This window comes from Brugia malayi (genome assembly GCF_000002995.4).
Source record: "Brugia malayi strain FR3 genome assembly, contig: Bm_v4_ChrX_scaffold_001, whole genome shotgun sequence".
NCBI lineage: Eukaryota > Metazoa > Nematoda > Chromadorea > Rhabditida > Onchocercidae > Brugia > Brugia malayi.
Window position 1 is genome coordinate 9651580 of NW_025062479.1, and position 26514 is coordinate 9678093.

Genomic DNA, 26514 nt, shown 5'->3' on the forward strand with positions numbered 1-26514 from the left:
ACACAGATACTCTTTCTCTCCTTCTCTCTCTCCCACCCACCTTCTCTCTCCTCGTTAGGCTTCTTTATTGCAATAGTGCATTTAAGAATACTCTCTCTCTCTCTCTCTCTACTGATATTCTGCAGTCGGGATTTCAAACTTGCAAAATCCGGAATAATTACTGGACAGTATCCTATCTAGTTCATTATGCTCACGCAATACAACGTTGGAAAGAAAAGTCCCCTATGCTTGCAAAAATTAATTGCCGTCAACGCGTGACCGCCGAGATCAATGAACACTGGATGGAGTATGTATGTACAAGTCTGTGTGTGTCTGTTTAATGTGTAGAGTGTGTATGCGTTAATGGTTAGCGTAGCTGTTGTTGTATGGGTTGATGCCATTCCAACTTCCCTTTCCGACGGTTACTTCCTCATTTCACTAATCATAACTTTTGTTTATACATTTATCTATCTATAAATGTATACTTTCAACTGATCACTTCGCAATACTTATATATATCAGGAAACCGGATATTATTTCCAGAGCTGGATATGTCACTAAAAATCTATTCAAAGGACACAAAATGGATGAATTATTTCAACGATCTCATAATTACAGTGTTATACAAACAGTAAAAGTAATTTTATGACAATAAACTTGAAAATTGTTTTATCTTTCTCACTGAAATGTTAAAATAATTGCATAGATACCAGCCTTATTAGTCACTTCTAACAAGAAATATCAAAGACGAAGATGGAATGAAGTGGTAGTAAAGAAATGGTTTGATTGACAAGAGAAGAATGTTGGCATGAGGCTAGCTTGTCAACATGAGGCTAACAACATAGCTAATGAAGTCCTGTTGTGCTGATGTGTGGCCGTTTGAAATCAAACAGGGCTTGCTTTTAAGGGTTGTACCACCTCGAAGAGAACCAAACAAACATCACAAATTCATTTCTCTCAGCCAGAGTCTTTTACATCTTTACATATCAATGAATTTCAACAATCTCCTGATCAGTCGAGTTAACCAGCTGTTGTGAAGACAAGCTGTAAACAACCGCAAGTAGTACGTACTCTCTCGTAACCTTTAAGTGCAGAAACATCAATAGAAGAAGAAGGACTATTGACTATCTCACGCTTTCTCACCTGTGCACAAGGGAAAAGACACAGCATCTTCCTGGTACGATTGACAATAGTTGGAACAAGTTCCATTCAACATCAGCATGTCATCCATCACGACATTGCGTAGTGGTGGAAAATGTCTCCTTGTGCGGTGTCACCGGACTTTCTAATGAACAGAGTAAGCGTACCCACTCCGCTCTTGAATACTGTCAAAAGGTCGAGAAAGGACACACACACATATACACACACACACATATACACACACACACATATATATATACACACATACACACAGATACGCATACGCATAAGTGAAATATTGTTAGACATAATTGCTTTGATTCTTCTGCTCATGAAACTTGAAATTTTCAAGAGATTACAAACAGATCATTGTGTTTCCACTAAAAAGAAATTCGTCTTTTCTTTGTCTTCTTGAAAAGATCGAAACTTTTTTAATTATTCTTTTACATTTTTTGAAAAGATTAGTGTGCAGCTCTTATTAGATGAATTTCGGCTTGAAATAAGGATTGAAACAAGTTGCTTCCTTCCCTCATGAAGAATTGATCAAAATTACTTAAATAATAATAATTTTGAAGAATTCTGTCTTAAAAATCAAACAACAAAGGACATAAATCATCCGAATATTTAAACCCTAATAACTAATCTCTCAGGAAACTTTGCGATATGCGGATTTGTGACAACTTTAAGAGAATCATTTCACTGAATGACCGAATATTTCCCCGGATGATATATTTGATGAATGATTCTTCCTGATACAACAACTACTGCTTTTTTTCTCATTAAAATTATTAAATATTAATTAATTGATGGAACCATGATCAAAACCATACAACAATTAAGAAAGGAAAAAAAAAAAAAACATTTGTTGAGTATTTGTAAAATTCACAAAATTTCCAAAACATCTCTGCGATGATAGTCAAATACGGAATTATTGATTACCCATTTTAAACATCTTTCTTCCTATATTTTTTTTATTTTTCTACGTCTTAAAATGTCCAGAAATGACTAAAATTATTGTTATAATGCAAAAGGACGGAAATACCACACTTCTTACGTCAATCATAGAAATTCACGGTAGGAAATTATTTAACAAGTCTCATTCACAACTATTTGGAGCATTTGGAGAATTGAAAGGCGGAGTTGATGAAACGCGAGGACTTACGAATCAACACAGTAATTACAAACATATTTATAAATACTCAAGTACACTTATATATATATGGATGGAGTTAATGAGAGTGAAGCGAATGAATCAATTGTTTTGTTGTGTCTTTAAATAGAAGGAAAGGATCAATTATTAGTGAAGTTCTATTTGTTCAGCATTAGTGGGTGAATTGATGACAAAATGATAAGCTATCATCAACAAAATATGAAATGACGAGAATTTCTAAAATGAAATGAGACTTTAAAGAATTACTGAAGTCCTAGAAATGGTAAAAGGAAAATGAATTTAGAATGAATTATGTTTAATTTTATCTTTGTTATGAAAACAGTGTCGAGAATTTGTGAATTATAATCGGAAGAAATAATAGATACACTTGTCTACTATTTCAAATGATTACCTAATGAAATTGATCAATTATGCAAAGGTTTTATGGTATGAATAATCATATCGTTAAGTAAAAGTTATAGTTTCTACTTAAAATTGTGTGATAAATTATTTTGAACTGTTGGAATCATTTCGAATAATTTGAGCAATTGAGCGGATTAGAATAGAGAAACATAACGTTTTTGGCTTCTAATGTTTTTATGATGTCAAATGATACATGATTATATCCAATAGCATATTCAAACTTTTTGCTTATGTACTCATTACTGATCATAACAAGGATAGAATTTGCAACTGCGCTGCTGATTTTTCAAAGCAGATTAGGACAGCAGATTAAGAAAAGATGTACTGCTGTACAATCATAAATGCATGTTTTGATATATTCAAGTCGATATTGTTAAAAGCATAACCAAGCATAATCTAAAACAATTACCTAAATTTAGACAAGGATTAAATTTGAATTTGCTCATATCTTGAGGATATTTTCGTATGGTTATCATGAGATATTTTGGACAACTTATATGGGACATCATATTTGACAAATATGAGCCTACAGTAACAGTATCAAATGTTACGCTTTTTAACAATCTTAAAATGCAATTTAGAGGTTAATGAGTGAAAGGTTCAACAAATATGGAAGTGTATGTTTATGGAAATTGCTTGGCGATTAGAGCATTACTTTCACTATAACTACTAACACTTTCATCATTTATATGTTTATTTCACATTAGGTAAATCATTTATTCTCGTCATCCTAAATGCCATAAATAGCGATTATCTGCTTGATTTCTAAGTAAATCCAAAATAAATAAAAATACCAAAACCTAAATAGTTTAGGAAGGCTAAATATAATTTGCAGAGAAGCTGATTTAATGAAATTTTATTTTTCTAAAATTTTTTTTGTAATTCGTTAATGAGTAACAGCTATAGGCTCTACATGCATGCTTAAATAATAATTCTTTTGTAATTAGAGACTGCAGAAAATATTAAACTAATTTTTAATTTTGCAAAATATATTGATCGAAAGAAGTTCCGATTGTATTTTGGTAGTTTTAAGTTGCTTGTATGATAACTGAAATAGATGTACAATGGAATATTATCTTAAGAACATTTGAGCACTCCTAAATCGTTTTACACCAGTAACATCGTAATTAACTTTTAGAGTTAAAACTAAATTATTGAATGAAAGTAATCATCACTAATTAGTATCATTCTTAGAAGTTACAGTTAATCCTGTGATTATGTCATTATATCACAAAACGCATTACACTACATGTGTGAATAATTCAGGAAATTGAAGAAACTGAGGATATGATAGCTCCTTAACAATTCATCTTGCATTTTAATAAGTTGAAACCTTAAATAACTGCATTAAGTAAAAGTAGAGATTATAATTTATTAATTATATATAATGACAGCTTATGAATTGATATAATATAAAAGGAAATGCAAGAAATTTAAATTTTTTAAATTTAAGTTTTTTTTTTTAAGTTTTTTTTAAGAAATTTAAATTTTTACTTAAATTTTTGCGGTATCATCAAAATTATCAGTAACTTTGATTTAAAGGATATTATAATTCACATAAGTCTCATAACATAAGACAAATGAAAATCTTCAATTATTTGCTGGTTTTATTAAATTTTCAGTGACTTGTCCTACCAAATTAATCTAAATCGTATGATTTGATAAAACAAACTTTGAAGAAGTAAACAATCTTATGCAAATGAAATAATGCTGAATATATCTGTACACTTGATGTTCCCTCATCGTTCATTCTTCTGCATATTTGTCTAAAATAGAAGAAACTGGTTTATAAGATTACCGGCAGCATTAGTTGATGGCTATTCGGTCAACAAATCAGTGGTTCCTGCACTTCACAACTTCACTGCACTTTAGCCTAGCCCTCTTTCCTCTTTTCACCATACTTTGCTTGCATTAGCTTTATGTGAAAATCAAATGCTGACCAAATTTCACACCCTCCAAAATATGCAAATTGATGAAGAACTAAGAAGTAACAATTCTTGTTTCAATTGCTGAAAATTACCAATGATAGTCAGAAATTCTTCACCTACACTGGCACGTTAGCATCAAATCAAACTGTTAATTGCAAAATATCCTAATGCTCATTTTAATACCGTTTCACTTATAAGAGTTATTCTGAAAGTGATTTTGATGAATTGGAATATTCAATATTGATTTGAATTTTATTAAGTTGCTGATATTCAGTATGGAAAAAACAAAATTTCTTACAGAAAACCCGTATTTCTTACTCTACTTCAGCATACCTTTAGCTTGAACAAATCAGAATAACTCTCATACTACGCCGAACTGTTCCTGTTCTTGCTTGGAATTCCTATCAGATTATTAATGAATGTTGCATTTCTCTTTCCTGAATAAAATACTTTTGCCTTTAAAAATTTATTTTAAAAAACATGAAATTAATCAACAATGATAACAAAAATATATGGCAACTTGGCAAGAAATATATTTCGATATTCGGACATGATTTTAGAAATATACCCAAGAAAAAGAGAGGATATCCCTTTCCTCTTCAATTCATCCGTACATCAGATCATCCGATAATCCGGTCTATCTGTACATTGGACAAAATAATATATCATCGTCGTACAACATGGCTTAATTTTCTGGTTTAGCCATTATCAATATATGATTTAATTAAAAAAGAAAAAAAAATTTCAGTTTTTCAGTTCACAAATTAATCCACACTAAAATAATAAAAAGAAGATTCAGAAAATCTAGGATAATGCGTTGAAAGAGGATGAAGAAATATATGGGCCAAATCACAGAAAACCTCGTTATTATGATCATTGCCAGTGGTACAAATAAGAAAAAAAAAAACATCTCAATACAAAGTGGAAAGAAGACATCAAGAACAGAGGCCTCTAATGAATTTACAGGCACTACGTCATTCAAAGACATATTATACCATTTATGTACACATGATAAAAAGAAAAAAGAAGCAGAAGCATATGCAGAACGAACCATGTGACCTTTGATTCAGCATTGAATTACGCTATTTTAGTGACCATCATTGTTCATAGTACAAAAAATTTCCCAGAACAAACAAGTTTATCTAATTTGATCCTTTTCAAGTAAATTATTAATTACTTGAATTAAAATCTGGCTTACAGCTATGTATCAGCAAAATGTAGGATTAGCTCAGATATCTCTGGAAGAAGAAATAAAATGAATCGTCCAAAATGACATTTGAGCAAAATACAATTACCGAAGCTGTTAAAGTAAAACAGATGCAAAAGATACAATTACATTACATATATATTAATTACTAATATATTCCTTGAAATAAAAAATGATGCTTTTCACAAAAAGTTTTGAAATGAAATGGACTTTGTCAAATTTAATTCTGAACGTCGAATTAATTCTTCATTAACCGTCTAACGCATAGATTATTCGACATCATGCGCAAAAATTTTTTACTGTGCACGATAAACTGGAGTATGGTAAGAAATGTAGTAAAATAGTGACACCTGAGCAAATAAGCAAGTAAACAAACAAACGAACTAACGAATATTTCAATTGAACACAGCTTCAAATGAAAAAATATTAGAAATCTTTTGGAAACGGTACAACTGGTGTTTTTAAACTTTCAGGACTGCGGCTAACAAAATTGTTACGACCATAGGTTGGACAACCGTTGCCGTTCAGATTCATAGCAGCACCAAGAAATGGCATCAATGGTGACATCATTGCTGCAGTAGCCATTGCTGCCATATGAGATGGATTCGGTGGAAACTGGAAGATTGGTTGTTGAAGACCAGCAGTAGTTGGAGTTAACTTAGAGGCAGCCATGGGTGACCCCAAAGCTCCAAGCATCGGGCTTACTGCTGCTGTTGTAAGTAAAGATGTGAAAGGACTCGTTGGACATAAACCAGCAGAAAGTGAAGCCGCTGCATAAAGTTGACTGAATTGAGTAACCAGAGGTGACGTGTTCGTATACGCATTACCTGTATTATTATGAAGAAAAAAAGGTGAGAGTACCAGTAGATTGTTAGATGATGATGATGATAATTCGGATCCGTTGGAGAATGCTGCTGTTGCAGAAAGATTAAGCGGACGTGGTTTAACCCGTTTCAAGGAAGGTATTTGGGTACCATGCGTTCCACTCCCACGGTCCGTAATTGTTGCTGGAGGATTTGACGGATATGATAGTGATTTCGATAAGGGTATAATGGAGGATGGAACCGTCGAGGATGAGGGCGATGTCACTGTGGTGGTTGTTTCGGGAGCGCTACAACTGAACATCGGAGTTTTCCTCTTTCTGCATATCACTCCAGCATCAGCGTTTGTATTGATCGCATTCTGCAAACCACTCGGTGGAGAACAACTTACCGACACACAGCTATATGGACACTGTCCACTGGTTGATGGTATCGGTGAAAAATCCGGTGCTGCTGTTACTGTTGTAGTATTGTTAATCGTTGTCCTAGTATCGCCATTTATTGAAGTAAGCACACTATCTGGTGTTGCTTCTAATCCACCATTATTTTCTCCATTCTTTGTGCTGAAATGAGGAAAACTTCGAAAGTATGGGTAAGATTTGGCACTTTGTGCATTTTACTTAACTATGTTTAATAAATATTTTTTTACGTCGAACTATATAATCCGGGAGTTTCTTTTTTTGTGAATTATCAATAAATTCTATCCTCTCGAATCCTAAGACGATACTTTTGTCCGAAAAGTAAACATGCAAAACTAGATACCTCGCAGAAGGCGATGCATTCATATTGGAAATACAAATAGCCTGCATGGCTTGCGCACCGATGACACCTGAACCAGCAACCACTGAAGATGCAACAATTGGTGAGCTACTACTTCGCATTAAGCCATGACAGTCCGCTAAAATCTGATTTAAATTTTGAAATTTAAAATTGTGAAGAATTTCGAGAAAGAAATTCAAATAATTCATTATTTCTTTTATACCATTTACAGAATATGGTAAACTAAAATGTGAAACAAAAATCAAACCAGCAGCAGAGCAGTCAGTTGACATACCATCGACATCTCGTGCAATAGCACATTGCAACGCATCAGGTGTACATCCTTCCGGAAATGTTACAAATCGATACACAAATTTTTGTCCGATTACCTGAAAAGATAATGGATAATAAGAGATTTTGGAAAAATTAAGAAGCCGATTATCATAAAATTTAATCGGATTGTTTACTTTTGTTTCATATCTCTTTACCTTTGTTTCATATATTTTCGTTTTATAAAACATGATGAAAGTGGAAAGATATTTGAGAAACTTCGATCATTTCGAATCTTTACAAGAATGGAATAGACTATTCATAGGTCAATCTGTACAAGAATGGCATTCCTGTACAGATTGACCTATGAACCTATGACTGGTTCCCATTTCTTAGATTAGTTGATGGAGTAGAAAATTAGATTTTGCACCTTTTTGATGATATTCTTATCATAATAGTATCGTAATGCACGTGACAATTTGTCATAATTCATATGTGGTTTACTTTTACGTTGTCCCCATAATCGTGCAACCGCTTCTGCATCCAGTAACTGCAAATCAGGATATCAAAAAAGTAGCAACATCTGTCTCAAATGAGTTTCTTCAATGCCTATCAATCATATCTTCCCCTCTTCTTTTCCTTTTCTTATGAAGTACCCCGAACCAAGGGAAATATTTACTATTTATAGCTTGAGTGGATGACCTTGTGCTTATTATACTATACTGCCACAACAATACTACTTCGACACTACCGTAAGGATATGACTGTATTCATTAATTTACTTAAATATACAGGCTATTCCTTCTGATTATTCCAATCAGAGCTTTATATACTTTTACGCAGATCGTTTCATTTCTCAAAATTGACCATTAAAGGGTTTATAGTAATCAGGTCATACTGTAAACAATTTCTAACAACTTTTGAATATCTTATCATTTCATTTTATTTCTTCAGAAAGGTCGAAATACTCTGAAATCAACCTAGCATATAACTTGAAACTTCCTTTTTATGAGGAATTAAACCTTGAAACACTCAATTACAATGCATTTACCCATCCATCAGAAGGTTACTAGATTACATCTAGGACAGAATTTAAATTTAATTTTTATCATGAATGTGATTTACTTTGTCGATCCCATTATGCTTCAAGAGATCTGTATAAAAACTTATCATTGCACAGTAAGTTCGACTTAAACAGATCCCACTTCTTAGCTGACAACTTTTCTCCTGAATGCTTAATTTATCACTCATAGCAAAAAAAAAAAAAAAAAAAAAAGGAATTCCGATCGATCTCTTATCGATACTGCCAAACATTCTCTAATAATTTGAATTGTCTTTTAAAAAAAAGATTCAAAGAAAGGACACCTTAAATTCGCCTTGCTGATTTGTCCATTGGATCAGGTCGGTATGTTCACCTTTAAGCAGCAACTCTAGAAGGAATTGCCATAAGGTGATATTGGAATCCGTAGTAGCGAGTATAGATTGAGGATTACTCGACGGTTGCAGTATGCTGTTTTTGATATCCTTCGGAGTGGACCTTTCGCTATCACAGTTTTCATGAGTTAGACTTGCTGTGACTGATTGTTCAAGAACCGGAAATGTTATCACTGGTGGTTTACCATCAGTCAATACATTTTGATCCAAACTTACTGTTTGTGAAGTAGTTAACGGACTTTGAATAGAACTACTACGGCTATTACTACTGTTACTACTGGTCACCCCACCGGAAAACGTGAGGTTACCAGGGCCAGCTTGGCTGTAAGACGGTAATGCAGTTGAATGTAGCAGGATTGGTGTTGCACTGAGCGATTTATCACCGCTCCTCGTTCCTTTTACACATTCAATTTACTACAGAAACACGACAACGTCCTCGTTATCACAAACAAACTCCAAAAAGTGAACTCTCACACTGAAATTTGAAAATATTTTCAATAACAGAAACGCTATTGTCTCTCATTAGCATATGCGACGAGCAATTCAACTTATAATATGTGGACAGTTTAATTGACAATTTAATAAAGTTGATTAGAAAAGAAAAATCAACTGAATACAATGAATTCCAGTAAAGTAGGATTAAAAATCATCGATATTGTGATTAGGATAATGATTGAAGCAGTTAAATTGACAAATTGAAAAGATGTGTTCCTATCTTTTTTAGTGCATGAAGTAAAACATCACAATCCAATATTTGCTTTTAGGTAAATCCGATTAAGAAATAGACCTCACTAATACATTTTAAATTATCGGCTATATTTTGAAATACAAGAAACTTCAAAATCACAAATCAAATTTCAAACTTATACCAGTTCTCAGAAAGAATCCTCATAACACAAATGTTAACTACATGGCATTTGCTCAATATGGCTACTAAAAATGCCATTCTCCAACAATACAGCAGTTGTAAACCACCGAAAAAGACGCATCACAAAATTTCCATTTTTTTAAAATTTACTATCAGTGAGCAAAAGAACAATTATTATTCTAACAATAATTATAAACCATATTTTTAAAAATTTGTACCCAAATATTTTGACTTTTATGGGATTCATATTCATATTCACTGAAAACTTCCAAGCCTCTTTTCGAAAATCTGCTGAGCATCGGATAGTAAATAAGTTTTAACTTCTATTTAACAACTCACATTTAAGCTAATAGTGAACAAGAAATTGAGTCAGTCAAATTACTTAACTAACATCTAAAACGTGGAACATTAAAATCTGTCGCAAGAAAATAAATTTAAAAAAAAAAAATCTAATGCAAACAAATGAAGTTAATGTGGAGAATTCATTGGAATGATGATGAAGTGGAAAAAAAGCAAGAAGGAAAAGGGAACGGAAGATGAAGAATGAAAGGTTATGATAAAAACGCTCCTCTCTTTTGTACAACATTGCAAATCAAAGACGTCACACAATTATCATCATAAAATGTCTCTTACATTTGAATTCAATGAAAAAAGAAATGGAAATTTCCCATAAGCACTGCAAAAATCTCTAATAATTAATTGGGAAAGCACTTGTGATAGGGACGAAATAAGTATCAATTAATTAATAAGATGGGAATACAGTATCTGTGAAACAGACGTTAGATTTTACAATTACCAGTGTTATCATGCACATAATATATATATATATATATATATATATATATATATATATATATATATAGATAGATAGATAGATAGATAGATAGATAGATACATATATATATATATATAGATAGATAGATACATATATATATAGATAGATAGATAGATACATATATACACACGTGTCAAAATTAGGTAGAATGATTCAAACGATAAAAATTACTTTATTTACAAAAGATATTAATGAGTGTTAGCATGAATAAGCTGCAGACTATAACGATAACTCCTTACAAGTCATTTTCTATTTCGTTTCAAGAAAAAAAAAGAAAATTAAAATTTTGAAAATTTGAAATGACAAAACTGTTGATGACACTGTCACAATCACGAATCCAGAAGTGATGATGTATGACAAGTTGCTTATCCTAATGAATGTCATATATTGCCTAAGGATATTCGATAAAAGCAGCATAAGACTTGAAAATGATAATACGAAAGGTGGAAAGGATTAACAAATCCTACAACATGAAGAAACTGAAATTGTTACATTCGTTGACTAAATTTAAGTTAATTTATTAAATTTCCAAATGAAGTAATATTAAATGTAGCATATATAATTTTTTCAGTTAGCTTCAGCATTTATTTCATTACTTCTCTCTTTTCTGCTATTCGTCTCTTCGGTTATTTTTTCGTATTTTTTTTTGCTATCAAAATTTCTTCATCACAGTAAAAGGAATTATTTCATAATAAATGCAAAGTTGAAAAAATTGAAATTTAAATCCTCCAACCCATCCCATCATCTCGTCTACAGTTTGTACTTCTTCGATAATTTAATTGATAGAAATGCTTATATTGTCATGAATTACAGATGTATAATATTGCTCCTTTCCTACTAACAAGAAAACTAGAAATAAGTTATTTCTAGTAGATGCATAATTTGTAATTAGCTTGACAACCGTAATGTTCTTGTAGGATAAAAGAGAATGATAGAAGTTTTCTTTTATCTGAATTGTTCATCCATTGTTAAACGAGGTGACACGCTCATTAATTCTATTTTGCGAGAAATATTTACTTCCACAAAAAATTGATATTTTATCAATCACTGTGAAAGAAGCAATTTTTCTGGGGAATGAAATTTTTCCAAAAAATCATGAAGTGATATAATCTTCTTTTCAATTCTTACAAAATGAATTTCGAAGGAATTAATTAATAAATTAACAATAATCCAGCGAAAAAGTTAAGTTTATGGAAATACGTCAGACTCATTTACACCTGAATGCATGAAATACGAAACGGATCCGTACTAATTAGTAAACAATATTAAAAAGCAGGTTCTGAGGACAAAAAGAAATATGGTCACAACTGGAAAGAAGAATAACATTGAGAAGAATAACTAGAAAGAAGAATATCACAACAGAATAACATTTCATGGTATCATATTTCTAGATTACCTGGAAATGTGGATAATATCAGTTTTGCAACATGGTTGTTGATGCCAAGTTAAGTTAGCGCACTTAAAGTAATACTAAAGCAATATAAAATCATCGACAGAATGATGACAACAACAGTACATTGAACAAGTTAGAGGGAGGGAGAGGAGGAGAGAAATATTTTGACGAAAATCTGGGTACCACCCGAACTCAACATAACCATCAGGATGGAGAAGAAAAATGTGCACAGCGTGGAAGAGAGCATCACAGAAGCGAGCATAGCAAAAGCCGGTTTCAACATTTCCTTTTTACCGTTTCTTCAGCTGTCACCATAGATGGGAGAGGGAACGAATCATTGTAGTGCAAGATTTTCCTCCTATTTTTAAGCAAAATTGGCAGTAACGGAACTTACGTCACGCTGATTGGTTTATCATCTCAACTATCATAGTTTTGTCCATTACAAAATGCCGAGAAAGGAGGAGATAAAAGGATACAGTGAAGGCACATTTTCTGCGTTATTTCCAACGTGTTAGTTTACACCCGATCGCTCCACTCTTTTTTTTCGGATTTTCGTATACAGCCAGTTGCTCACAAATTGTTTGGTATAACCAGAAATAATTATAATGATTTAATCATTATTCCAAAAAAAAGCGAGAATAAAGCCTTAAAAAGTTAGAATGAGACAAATGATACGATAAATGTACTTGCTGAGTTGTAGTATGAATAAACCTGAAATAATACTTTTTAAGCAGCAGTTGCAAAGAATAAATCAAAGATTGAAAATGGGCGATTTTGGCAAGAAATATACTATTTTTACTAATAATTCGAAAATAAAAAATATTTTTGGAGGTTATCGTATCCTATAATGATCCAGACTTAATTAAATATTATCAGATATAAGAGCTCTTCTTTCGGGCTACATTAAGTTTGTCTATCAAAACAATAATTGGTACTATTATTTCAAGACATCGGATACACTACTATAACGGATAGATGACGTTACATATAAATTAATAAGATTTATTGAAGGAGAAAAAAAGAATTTCACCTTCTAAATGCCTATTAAAACGGAAGAAAAAAAACGGAGGAAATTTAATACATCTGAACATAGATAAGGTCGCTGACTGGAGCGGTGAATCAACAGTCCCTGGTGACACTCGTATCATGCGCTACTGTTACCGCCATCTCCGTCATCGCCCTCGTTGCTGTCACCAAAGTATCCAACAAAACTCGCTATTTTTCTTGCCGCCTTTTCACATGCACTAAATGTAAAAATGATCATCCACTTATCCTCTTCCGTATCCGCCAGAATTTCGCGGTTATTTCTCTGTTTGAAATATTTATGGATTACACAAACTACCGTAACTGAAGATAAAACTGTTTGAGAAAACTTCACTCTGTTGTAAAACCAGATTAAATCTTGAATAGCAATGAAACGAAACCACAAAATGATAATTAGCACAGAAATGATTGTGTTATCACACTAGCAAATACACAATATATACAACAGCCAATAAACAGAGAGAAATTTCATTTGAAACAAATACCTTTAAATAAGCCTTAAAGAGAGAAATTGAAAAAGGAAGAATTCACGAAAATCTCACTTTCTCCTAAATTTATTTCCTATAATTTCCTCCAACTCTAAACTTTCTCTTATTTTTAAACATATATGCATTCGTTCTTTCTTCTCTTTGTTTTCCCTCCTCTTCCTAGCCTGTCCAGTGATACATCCCTATCTGAATAACAATAAAAAATTTGAAGGCTTTGTAATAGATGGTTGAAGTGCAAATAAAAAATATGGTAGATTTCGTGATTAACAACTTTTTCGAAAAAATCATTGTTTTTTTTTTTGTTTCTTTTTTTCCCCTCTCTTAATTTCTCCAGTCTTTTTATCCAGAATTTTAACAACATACAAAAGTGAAAAAAAAAAAAAAAATTCTTTTTCCCAAGCAAATCATTGAACAGTTGGCTACAATTTAATCGATCAAAAATTTGTTTAAAACACTGAAAATTTTCAAAAGTTGACAGCTTTTATTTTGATGTACTTAAAGATGAATTAATGAATCTGTCTCTGATATAAAAGCAATTCATTTCACAAATGTTATGAGTTCTCGCTTTCTCCTTTTTCCTAATAACATAAGATACATTCCATAACCATTTTTGCTTTCTTTCATTTGTCTTAACATTTGTGCCTCTTGTTATATTATCTTAAATAATCGAGAAATCAAAAAATATTCTTTAGCCCTCACATACATCTACAAATGCATAAATATGTATACAGTCACAAACTTATACTATTTGTTAAAAAAAAAATGTACCAATTGGTATCAAAGAATGCGGATGTAACGCTACGACTGTTGTCGATAAATGATGAATCATTTGTCTTCGACGAACGAACAAGTACACCACTTCACAATTAAACAGTTAACTTCTTTTTTTCTCCTCCCTTCTCTCTCCCCCCTCCTTTCACTCTCCCTCTTTACCCCTTTATTGTTTGCTATTAATAAAAAGTATACTAAAATATTGGATGAATTAATTTAGATGAAGGAAGAAGATATGATAATAATAATTAATAAAAATAATGACAATAATAATGATAATAATAATAGCTTTATCATCATTATCTTATTCTTGATACTGTTATGTTGGAAAAAATTGATTTCAGAAATTGAGAAGGGAAAGGAGGAAAAAAAAGAAAGAGAAAAGAACAATTATGTGAAGATGTTATCCATGGCAGTTATATTTATTTCTTCTATCAATCAACTCTATCAAAATTAAACAGAAAGGGAAAAAGAGGTAGAAGAACTTCGTTTTATCCTTTTCCTTCTCAATTTCACTTCAAAAAGATCACAATTTAAAAGTTAGAACAAACCGTTTAAATTTGCAAAAATATCGAAGATAGAAAAATGGAAATAATATTTCTGGTCTTAATAATTGTTAGACTTTAAAATTTAGGGAATGAATATGTTATAATAATGTAAACTTAAAATATTAAATTAGTGTGTTAATTAAGATAAAAAGCAATTAATTAGTATGATATTTGTTAATCGGACAACAAATAATCCGTGATTTAATCATCATCCACCAGCATTGAACAAATGCGAAAAAAATTCTAAGCAATAGCTTTAAAAGGTTGAAATGCTGAAATCGAATTGTTTTCATCCTTTATCTTACATAAACAGGTCACACATTTTTTGAATTACAAAAACCCATTAACATACTTACATGTACATCCATATCATCTTTTTGTTTTGCGCCGAAAGAATTAAATGAGACATTTAAATTAGAACTGGCGAGAGGGATCCGAGAAAAAAACACTCAAATGTTAATGAAAATTTAGCTTCATAATGTATTCGAAATTGATCAGTGATAATAAGCTGAAGAAATGTTGTAAAAAGTGATGGAATTTTATAAGACAGTTATGAGTTAACAGAATGAAACGTTTCGAAAGCAATCCACTAAACATTCAACAAAAAACAAAGAAAAAAAGACCCTTCATTCAATAGCGCAAAAATAAGCGAATACATGTGGAAAACACGTACTCGTACGTGGGAAAACACGTATGAATACATATATGTATGTAACAAGAAATAAAATTTCATCTTTCGTATTATGTCCCCATATTTCGGTTGTAACAGTTTTATTGTAATATATGCCAGATATCCCTTTAAAATTTTTAAAGAAAATAAATGAGCAAAAAAAATATTCCAATGCAACAATTCCTTCTAGAGTGAAAAAAAAAAGAAAACGGAAAGCGCTATTAGTTCCGTAATGATCGTCTAAATACAGAAATACGAATATGGGACATACATAAAAAGAGAGACAGACAGATACATTAGATATATATTTACCTACCTACCTACTTATTTACCTATCTACCAACCAACCTACCTAGATGTTTATACCGTACATACTTATGACATTTAAATTTAAAAGACGGTTTTTTTTTTTTAATTTCTTTACTGCAACAGGAAGTCTATTTCGAAAGGAAACAAAAAAGAGAAAAAAAGAAGAAAAAGAACTCACTAACTGAAAATTTTGAAGGAGAAATCATGACGTCACACATTAAAGAAAATAAAAGAGAAATTCATAGAGCTAGGACAATTAAGCAGGGATGAGAAATAGTGAAACTGCTTATCAGTTTCACGAGTGCCATTTGAAGTTTTCCAAATTCCCTTTATAACTGAATGTTGCTTACTGATGCACAAAGTGAAAAGTAAGTCAATAAAGACTTTAAAGTTTCAGTAATACCAGAAATAAGCAAAGTGAAATGGATTATTAGATTAATCTTTTTGAAATATTTCGAATTAATATGTAATCCGATTTTAATAGGACCAGTACCATTGTTTAGTGTAATGTATAATGAATGCATTCTAGTATTTTCCAATGACAGAGATAGTTCTGAAATGAGTCCTATGATATTTGTTAATAAATAATAGTTTAATGATTGAAGCCTTTTTTCAGAAAAAAAACGAGAAAATGAAATGAATGTAATGGAATTTTTAGTTAAAAAATAGAGCAGTGAATTTATTTGCTGATTATTCATAGAGCAAAGCGACCATTAATGTCCTATAATGTACTAATTAAGAAGGATACTACTGATAAGACGGCTAATCGACTATGAAAGTATATTACACGGAAACTGAAAATGATAAAGATGACAATATCAGTGAAATAAGAGAAGAGGGAGAAAAATAAATTAAAGTGAAAAAAAAAAGAGATGAATTATAAACTGTCTTAAAAGGTGGAAGTGCTCTTGAAATGTGAGGAAAGAAAGGAAGAAGGAAGGAGAGAGAAGAAGGAAGACGAAATGAGTGATGCATAGATTATGACCGATAATAAGAAAGGTGATAAGGAACGATGCAGAACAGGTTAGTATGGGAAGTTTAAGGATAGCGATTGTAGCAATAGTTGATATGACGGAAACAGTGGCAACAACGTCGAATTGAATGAATGAGTCAGGCTGTTCACGTGGAAGCTTCCTGGTAGCCGTTTTTCCCCTCGTTCATTTCAATATATTTTTCTGCCATGAGCACATGTCCTACTTTTCTGCAATCATTTTTGCTCGCAATTTGTGCAGACACGCACACACAGCATAGCACGGACAGATAGACAGACACATGATACTTACTATAATCATTCTGGAGAAAGTAATATTAGGTGAAGATGTATTGATAATAAATTTGAGAACTGAGATGAAATGGGGAAGTAAATGAGAGAAAGCTAAATTTTTTGAGCTAAGTTTCATTTCTCGGCGCATATTTCATCACTGTGCTCAACATCAAACAGAAGAAAGGAAATTGTTGAACGATGAATGCCAAATGTGGTCAATGGAATGTGAAAAGTAATGAGTCAAATGATGCTTAGAAAATGAATTACAAGAAAGCAGGGGATTATTTGAGAGGGAGAAAAAGAGAGAAAGAGAGAAGAATAGGATGTGTGTAAGGATGAGAGATACCTGAACAGGTATCATTTATCAATGCTTTATATTCAAATAATATTCTGTTGATTACTTTACATCATTTCCTAAACTACCAAACAAATATTAAAAAATACAAGAAAAAACAACTGAATTCACAAACGACTTTGATAACGTAATTGATCAATGATTCATTTCCCATATTGTGTTTCATTGTGACAGAAAAAAAAAAAAAAAAAACGAATAAAAAAGACTGAAGCCTGAGACGAATCGATTCGGAGAACTAAATAAATGACATAATGAAGGTATGCGTACTGAAATCAATTTGTTGTCTCGAAGTTAATTACATATTGAAGTTAATTTATTAGCTTCAGTATTACAAAGAGGTTAACCTAAAAAACCTGGAAATTTAAACCTGTCAGAAATTGTGGTTTTTTTGCTTGGCTATTTTTCACAACCACTTTATTATGAGTGGAACGAATTCAGGAAATAATCTCATAAAATAAGATTTTGATTGAAATAAAGTAATTCTAAATTTCCGCAACATTTTTTAATGGGATCAAGAAAAGTGAATGTAACAATAATGGACTGAATTGACTAAAAAAACAAGAAGTCATAATAACAAGCAATTTCATTTACTTTTGATTGCATCTGGAACAAATTTGCTTTTTGAAATGGAATGCTGGAGCAACATCCGACATCAAATAGCGGCCGCTCTTTTGTTTTCATCCACAATGAAGTTTGTGAATACAAACGATGCGAACTGACTATAACTGAAATGAGTACCTGGTGACCTCAGTGTAATGTCACTTAGTTACATTACCTTCTATCACATGATCACTGTCATATCTAAACATTTTCATAATTTTCTTCTGTTATTTTTTCTTTCATTTAGCCTGTATATAATTATATTATGGTTGACTGCGCTTATACAATACTCATACAAGTCAAGAAATGAAAGCACAATATCAATCAATATGCGCTGAAAATGCAGTAGGTGTGATACTGAACTACTGGGTTGATAATCAAAACTAAAATAATCATTAGCAGCAAATTTGGCAAAAGTCTGCTAAATTTCAAAAATCACTATTAAGGCAAAAAGAAATGGCTTAGTGATATTAAAAATTGTAGATATTTTGCAATGCACCATAATTACATACCATAGTTACACAGCTGTAATTTAATAATTACTGAATGAACTGAATTATTTGAAGTAATAAGGTATAATCAGGAATTTTTTTCTAGAGAATAAAAGAATAATGGATGCACTTGAAATTTTATCGGATAAAAACACTGGATAAAATCCTGTGATTTCATGAAAGAATAACACTACAGTGCTTACTAGTTAGCATTATGCAAATTGTCATCATTATTAAGCAATTATTTTGCAAATTACTATTAATTATGCCAATAGCAATAGGTGAAACAATTAGTTGACAATAATATGACAATTTTACATGCACACCTTCAATTAGAGAAACACTAAATAATAGCGAGAAATAATAAAATCATTTAACTTATATGTGAAAAAGAAATGAATTCTATTTTCATCCATCCTTTTATATCAGAACTAAAATATTACAGAGTAACATTACTCTACTGTTTTAGCTATGAGTCGTTGTGAATACCGAAAGAAAAGAGAGGAGGAAAGTGCAATATATATGCATCATTTGAAAAAAATATATGCCGTAAATAATTTTTGGGATTTTCAGAACAACGTAATTCTTTTTATAAATGTAAAAGAAAAAACATAAAAATGTTCGTTATTAGGAAACAACAAAGATGACAATGACTATGCGACAAGGACCGCTATTAGTAATTAAGTCAAGGTTACTAATGAAATAAGATATGATAGCGCATGAGGATTTTATGATTAACAATTTTTCATGAATAAATCTTTCCACCGTAAGAAAAAACAGATAGAAGAAGAAGATGGAAATAGTTGTGTCAATTGGTTGCAGTAATGATTAAAAATTTTAAGGAAAAAAGTAGATAAAAGAGGAAATTTAGCACAGGGATGATGGAAGATAGGAAGGGAATAAAGAAGGGTGAAGGGGTACGGAGGAATGGAGTAAAATGGCGGAAGGAAGGTGGTTAACAAAATTTTAGAGAAGAGATAGAGAACTAAACGGAAGAAAAACATTTCTTTATGCATGACAGCGGTAAGAAAATAAGAAATAAAACTGAAAAAAAAAAAAAAAAAAAAAAAAGAAATACAAGTATTTAATGTGGAACGGATGGACAACTAGCCGAATCCTGTATCGTTCTTCCGTTCTCATTATAACTGTTTTGATGGACCGCTGTTGCTACCCGCCTCGAAGAAAGAGGAAGAGGTGGACTATAAATGATGATGGTATGCTGTTGTCGACAGTGTGTGGACATCATGGTGACAATACTTCTCCCCCTCTCCCCCCTTCTCCGCTACTGTCAACCTCTCTCTCTCTCCATAACTTCTTCTATCCTTCAAGGCCAACCATCTTATGGGCAGTGTGATACTTCGAATAGAAATGCTCATTTTTCTTCAGTGTATCCCTTAGGTATCGGCAACAAACATTGTTAAGGACGGGAATTAGGAAAAGGGAAAGAAATACATTGTTGCAAAATTGTGCTTCTCATACAAAGTCGGTCATTTATCCGACTTCTCTTACACCTTATAGTGTGATAGATAAATGAATGGATACATCAGACCTTAAACGGAATGACCTTAATCGAAAATCAAGTTTGTTACAGCACTTCTCCGCCATTCATATTACTTCCTCTACCTGAACTTCCAACTCCCTATGCAACTTGAAGAACTCTTTGAAGAGAAACATAGAGAGAGAGAGAAAGATCTCCTTCAGTAAAATGAATTACTGGTGAACAAATGAATGTAGGATGAACTTGTCAAATGATGGTGATGATATTGATACTTTTTTTTCAATTTCAATATTTCTTTTACACACCACTGACTCATTCTTGTTCAGTAAGCTCACACCAAACTAACACGATACCATCATCAATCTTTATTCCCGATATGTCAATTCCTTTTTCATTATCGTCGTTATTTTACTTACTGATCAACATTGATCTATACTAAGATAATCGGCTTAACATTGATGAAAAACTAAAAGCTATCATGCAAAAATGCAAAGTTTTTTTCTTCAACTTATTAAAATAGCAAAGAACTATTTTATGAGTGATAAGCAGAAAAACAGACAACAAAATGATGAAAAAAAGAAGTCATAAAGACAACAAAAGATAAGTCAGAAAAAAAAAAAAAAAAAAGAAATAAACTGTTTAAAAGAATGGTAAAGGATCGAAAAAGAAAATGAAACAAAAAGATTATAAAAACATTACAAAAAAGTGGAACAGAAATAAAAAAAAAAGAAGGATTAAAGAAAATGATCAGAATTACCAAAAACCTTTCTTATCAATCTCCGAATTCATTCTCTCCAGTTGAATTATCTCACGTTCTGTACAATCTTTTAACTATCTAATAGTTTCACTTTTATCATCATTTCATCAATTAATACAATTACGAAAGTACCAGAAACAAAAATAGAGAGAGAGAGGGGGTAAAAAAGAAAAAAAGAGTCTTACCAGTGTTCATATTACTAACATGTTAATAAAAAATAAATTGTCTGAAATGAAGTTCAATAGTTCTTTTATTGTTTAACATTTAAAAATAATAATGCACATCATTTATTGTAATTTCGACAAGTGAGTAAATGATTCATTATTAAAGTTTGAGAAATTCAAATTGTAAAGCCTGGTACCATCATCAATCTTGAATGCTGCATAAATTTGATAATCTTCATTTAATCCGCCACTTTTGAGTTCATTCCAATTATTATTATGCAGTTAAATGTACTGAATAATATACTACAATATACCAGCATTATTAAGACTTCACATTTTGATCTTTTCAATTTTAATTACTTCCTATGACCTAGCAATACACTTCTTGATTTTACTCAGCATTGCATGAGTGGGATATTTTAAGAAACTAATGCAAGGATTTTGAAGAAGCAGTTATTCGCTGCCGAATAATCCCAACTAAATGGCGGGATGATGATTAAACATTTGTAAATAATGCCAAAGATGTGAAATCTCTAGATCCGGACCGAGAAGAATGTATGTATGAAAAATTTATCGTCTAATAATTTGCAATTTAACAGGAAAAGTCTTTAACAAAATTAAGCAACATATATATTAAAAATTGTTAATTTCAAATTTCCCACAATTTTTTTTATCTTCTATTCTGTTCCTATTAGCTAATTTGCTGCTCCTAGATATGGCTGAATTTACTGCTGCATTTCAAACAAGGAATGAATAATGGATTTGAAATATGCTTCTACATTTAGAAATGATTAATAAAAAAAAAATGAGTAAATTACTTTCGATGTGCGTAGGATATATATCCATATAAAAAATGTGTTGTTATTTGGTAATTAAAAGTAGCCAACTCAGTAATTAGTTTTCGATCCATAATCAAATTCTTTTTATTTTCTCTCTTAATTTTTCACCTTTTGTTAACTAATTTCACTTAATAAAAAACGTATATATTGATTTAGACGTATAATGAGAGATGCGACATGCGACATCATAATATTATGTTACATATCGTAAAGCATGCGTAATTTTAAATGAAAGAATGATTTGGTAACTGATGAATTCTTTATTATAGCAATTCTATTTATCCGATATGTTCAAATCTTTCTATCTATTCGTCTTTGCTTTCATTTGTTAGAATAGTCACACTCTTTCGTAGTATGTACAACCTAATATATGCCATCCGAGATGGATTTATGCTAGAAATTCAACTTTACTAATACTGTAGTATTACTTATTGTAATTAACAGCTAATGATACGATGTATTAGCTGCTAAATACAGTAAGCAATATTTTGAACAAGCATATCATTTCTATGCAAAGTTTCTCGGAAAATTCGTAAGGGATAAAGAAGATAATCTTCTAGTATAATTAATTTTCGATATATTCAATTCAATAAAAAAAATGCAATGGTATATGATTTGATATGAATAACCGATGATTTAGTTAATATTTGAAATTATGAATGAAATGTGGTTTAAACTGTCGAAGAGGAGAAGAGGAAAGAGACTGTGGGAATCGGATATTTCAGGAAATGATCATGAGAATTACCAGCTAACATTTGTATATACTGATACTGACCGCTTTTTGTTAGCAAATAAACAAGCATAGAAGATTAGGAAAAGAGAAGAGAAAGGTGAAAAGAGTGAGGAGAGAGAAAATCAACTACCTATCGCCAATACTCAACGATTGGACAAGTTTTTTTTTCTTTACAAATAGCCGTTGGTGATTTAAAAATGATTGGTAGTTGTGACCGGAGAGGGTAGCAGAAATGGATGATGTCAGCTGGTGATAGTCAGGAGAATCAGGAGCTGAAGTTAGCTAGCAAGGGAGATAGATAGGACTGATATAGGGAACCCGAGAGAGCTCTCTTGTTCGGCCTAAACTTCCCTACCCATTTCTCCTGTATGTGCAGCTGCTGTTCATCCTTCCTTCCATCTTCTATCTACCCTTTTCTCTTCTTTCATCAGTATAAGCAATCATCAGATCATCGGAACTGAAAGGAATATTTTTCCAGTTAGTAATATAACTCTTCTCCCTAACTTCATTCTCATCTTCCTCTCTCACTCTCACTCACTATTTTATTTTCCTACTGAGCTCATCAAATTTTCACGTAAAGATTTATAACAACCTTTAGAAAGGTCATTTTTATTTAAAGTATTCTAGTATTACTCATCTTATTGCCGTATGTGTTACATTCACAACAACCATTTCCCTTCCTTTTTTTTCTTCCCTTTCCCTCTTTTCTCTTCAATATTTTATCATTAATGAGGTGATTCATCTGCTTCAATCCATTAGAAATATCGATCTTCATCTTTTTGTTAGATGATGGTTGGATATGGTTGGATATTTTCATCATGATTAGACAATAACTGGAAAGGAGGAAAAAATAATGATGAAAATAAGATTCGACAAAAGAGTAAATTTAATTAATTATTGTATATAATCTCTTATAAAGTTCTAATTTTTGAAGCTATTTATTTTTTTATAAAAAAAAATAAATTTTTCGACACAATAATTATGGTACTAAAGTACTTAATCAATTCAATAATGGTCGTTGTGATGGGATTAATAAATTTCCATCTATTGCGTGAAACGATTATACAGAAGCTATACGATTTTTATGCGTGGTACAATTTACATATTTGATGGAATTTTTAAATCTTTATAACTGTTGTTTCATTTTTTTTTTTTAATATATAGAATTAAAGTTTTGCAAACTCATTAATACAGTGGGACATATTTCAAATTTTAAGTTCACGACCAACGTTTTGTTGGTAAATTATTAGTAAGTTGAAGATGTATTATTTTAACTATTGGCAATGGGACAGAAGAATTAAATGAATAAGATTTAAATTTTGATATCGTAAATTTCTTCTAGAAATTAATCTGGAATATTGTATAACTGTCACATAAATGATCAGTTGAACATTAAATGATTGGGAAATCAAAGAAGTTTCAATAAAATGAATGATAATAAAAATGACTAGGATAAAAAAAAGAAGTTATAATTTTAATATAACAATTAGAATAGTGGCTAAGAATGAATGCTGGAAGTAGGCTGAGAACAAATGTGAGCAAATGAAAATGAAGACAAAAATAATTTCAGTATATTATCACAAAAATGACAGGAAGAAAGAAGGAAAGAAATCTTTTTTAATTTCCTGGTTAGATAGATTGGAGGACATATGAAATGAACAGAAGGAGTCTTTCATTAGTAGAGAATGTGGTGAACAAAAAGTAGAAGAAAAAGTTAAGATAGGACAGTAGCAAGTATCGTGGTTTACAATTGTCAGATTGGGATGATTTGCAAGCTGCAGCTTCGTATCGTAATATTTAATGGGCATAAATCAGCGATCTTGGATTTACTCCTCCTTTCTTTGTTCATCAACAAAGTAGAACAAATGACGAAATTTAGCATTATTTTTTGGTAAACAGCGTTTATCTTCTATACAAGTTTTCCCACTTTTTATGTTTATGATTTATTATAATTTGGTCCAACTGATAATACTTGACGTCTGAAATATGTAACAAGCAAACTGGTCAAATGTATTTGAAGAAATTTGGCTTATTTTTAAATAAAAATTTGAAAAAATATAAAGAATTTTTTATGGCAATTTTATACATGGAAATGTTGTATATTTTCCAAATATGTATCTTAAATTCCTTGCAGAAGAATTTAAAACTTCACAGTCGGATAACTAAAATGAAATCAATAATATTAGCCTATAATTTCTGTTAGACGAACTATTCTTTCAGAAACAACTTATTTGGACCATAATTGAATTGCATGTTTTGTAAGATATTACAAATTTTCAAAAATATTCTTTGGAATTTGCCGAAAATTCGACAACCCACAACCGATTACTATTTTTTTACATCTTTTTCAACACTACTATACTACTTCTCTCCTCTCCTCCTACTTAATGTACCACTGATCACTGAATTTATAGTTTTGCATGTTTGAATCATCAGTAGAATAATCTCATATGAAACTCATCAGTTGAAAAATAATAAGACACAGAAATTCAACAATGTTACTAATTACACTTCTATAAGCTTCAAGATCGTATCACTTCTCTTCAGCGTGATATTCATTTCGTCCTCACTATAATTGGAATATTTGAAGCATTCACCAAATTAGTTATGTTTACTTCAAACACCTTGCCAATAGTAGGATGGAAATTGGGATGCAAGAGATCTAAACAGATGTCCAATATGAGCTCAGTAGTAATAGGTACTTTTCTTTGAAAACGATTTTTCTACACCCGATATCAGACTTCGTGCAGTGCGATACGGCATAAAAGTTCGGGATGTTGTTCGCCGTAAGAAATAGGAATGAAATAAATGAGGATTGAGGGAACATAAATGTGAGAAGTGGGGAATCTTTCTTCCTTTAAGGGATTTAGAATTTAATCAAAAAACGAATATGCATTAGACGCAAAGCTGATAAACACGGGAACCATTTATCAAAATAATTCGTACATATGGCTGCAATCTGCTGCTTTGTTCGTGATTGATATCAAATTGTGGTTGATGTTACTTACCAGTATTTAGAAACAAAACAGATCAACTTTCCCCCTCTACAATGCAAATGTCTTTTTTTTTAACGCAACAAACCATAGCAATAATTTAATTTACAATGGGCATCTGGTACGACCAAGAATGCAAGCAAGGCAGTACTTATAATGCAGAAAACCAGGACAGTTGCAAAGCATGATGTAAAGGAACTGCTCAGTGCATTAAATTCCAGGTTAGTCTAAATCATAATTATTTAGACTTACATTCCACTTCCATGCATAAACTTTAATGAGTTACAACAACATAAAACATTTGCCATTCTCGATGTGCGTTAAAGTTTGCAAACAGTAACGGCTCGAGAATCATAGTTCACCAGACCACTAATATAAAATCAAACAAGATCTCGTGATGTAGAGATCTCCTAACTTATATAAATTTCAAATAACTTCAGACAAGAATTCACAAAACCTTGTATGCATGATGCAATCAATGAACTTATTTTATTATTACTGCTACTTAGTCAATGAAGCACATAACACATTCATAATTTAACACAAAACAAACTAGAAACATATACTGATCCCTTTACATGCCAATAATATTTATCAAGTGTTTAAAACTTGAATTTAACATAAGCAAAAATCATGGGTGTTAACCAGCAAATGATGGCATGTATCGAACTCATATTATTCTACTTTTCCAATAAAAAATAAAAAGAAAAAAGCGCAATTTTTTTCAAGATGGAGAACTAAAACATCTGGCAAATAAACGAATCCGGAAAGTTCGAGATAAAA

The 26514-nt window shown here is 31.4% G+C and overlaps 2 protein-coding genes across 2 annotated transcripts; one reads left to right on the plus strand and one right to left on the minus strand.

The window, feature by feature from the left end:
* Window positions 1–6253: 6253 nt before the first annotated feature.
* On the minus strand, window positions 6254–10057 carry Bma-lin-1 (Hexokinase family protein; the record flags this gene model as incomplete). The annotated part of the gene is made up of 6 exons (XM_001897762.1): window positions 6254–7211; window positions 7411–7546; window positions 7676–7796; window positions 8108–8227; window positions 9043–9433; window positions 9981–10057. The coding sequence occupies 6 exons, from the start codon at window positions 10055–10057 to the stop codon at window positions 6254–6256; spliced, it is 1803 nt and encodes a 600-aa protein (XP_001897797.1).
* Window positions 10058–25881: 15824 nt separating this feature from the next.
* Bm14452 (Uncharacterized protein) lies at window positions 25882–26088 on the plus strand (the record flags this gene model as incomplete). The annotated part of the gene is made up of 2 exons (XM_043074260.1): window positions 25882–25952; window positions 26058–26088. Coding segments are annotated over 2 exons (102 nt in total), but the record flags the coding sequence as incomplete, so codon positions are not given.
* Window positions 26089–26514: the final 426 nt, after the last annotated feature.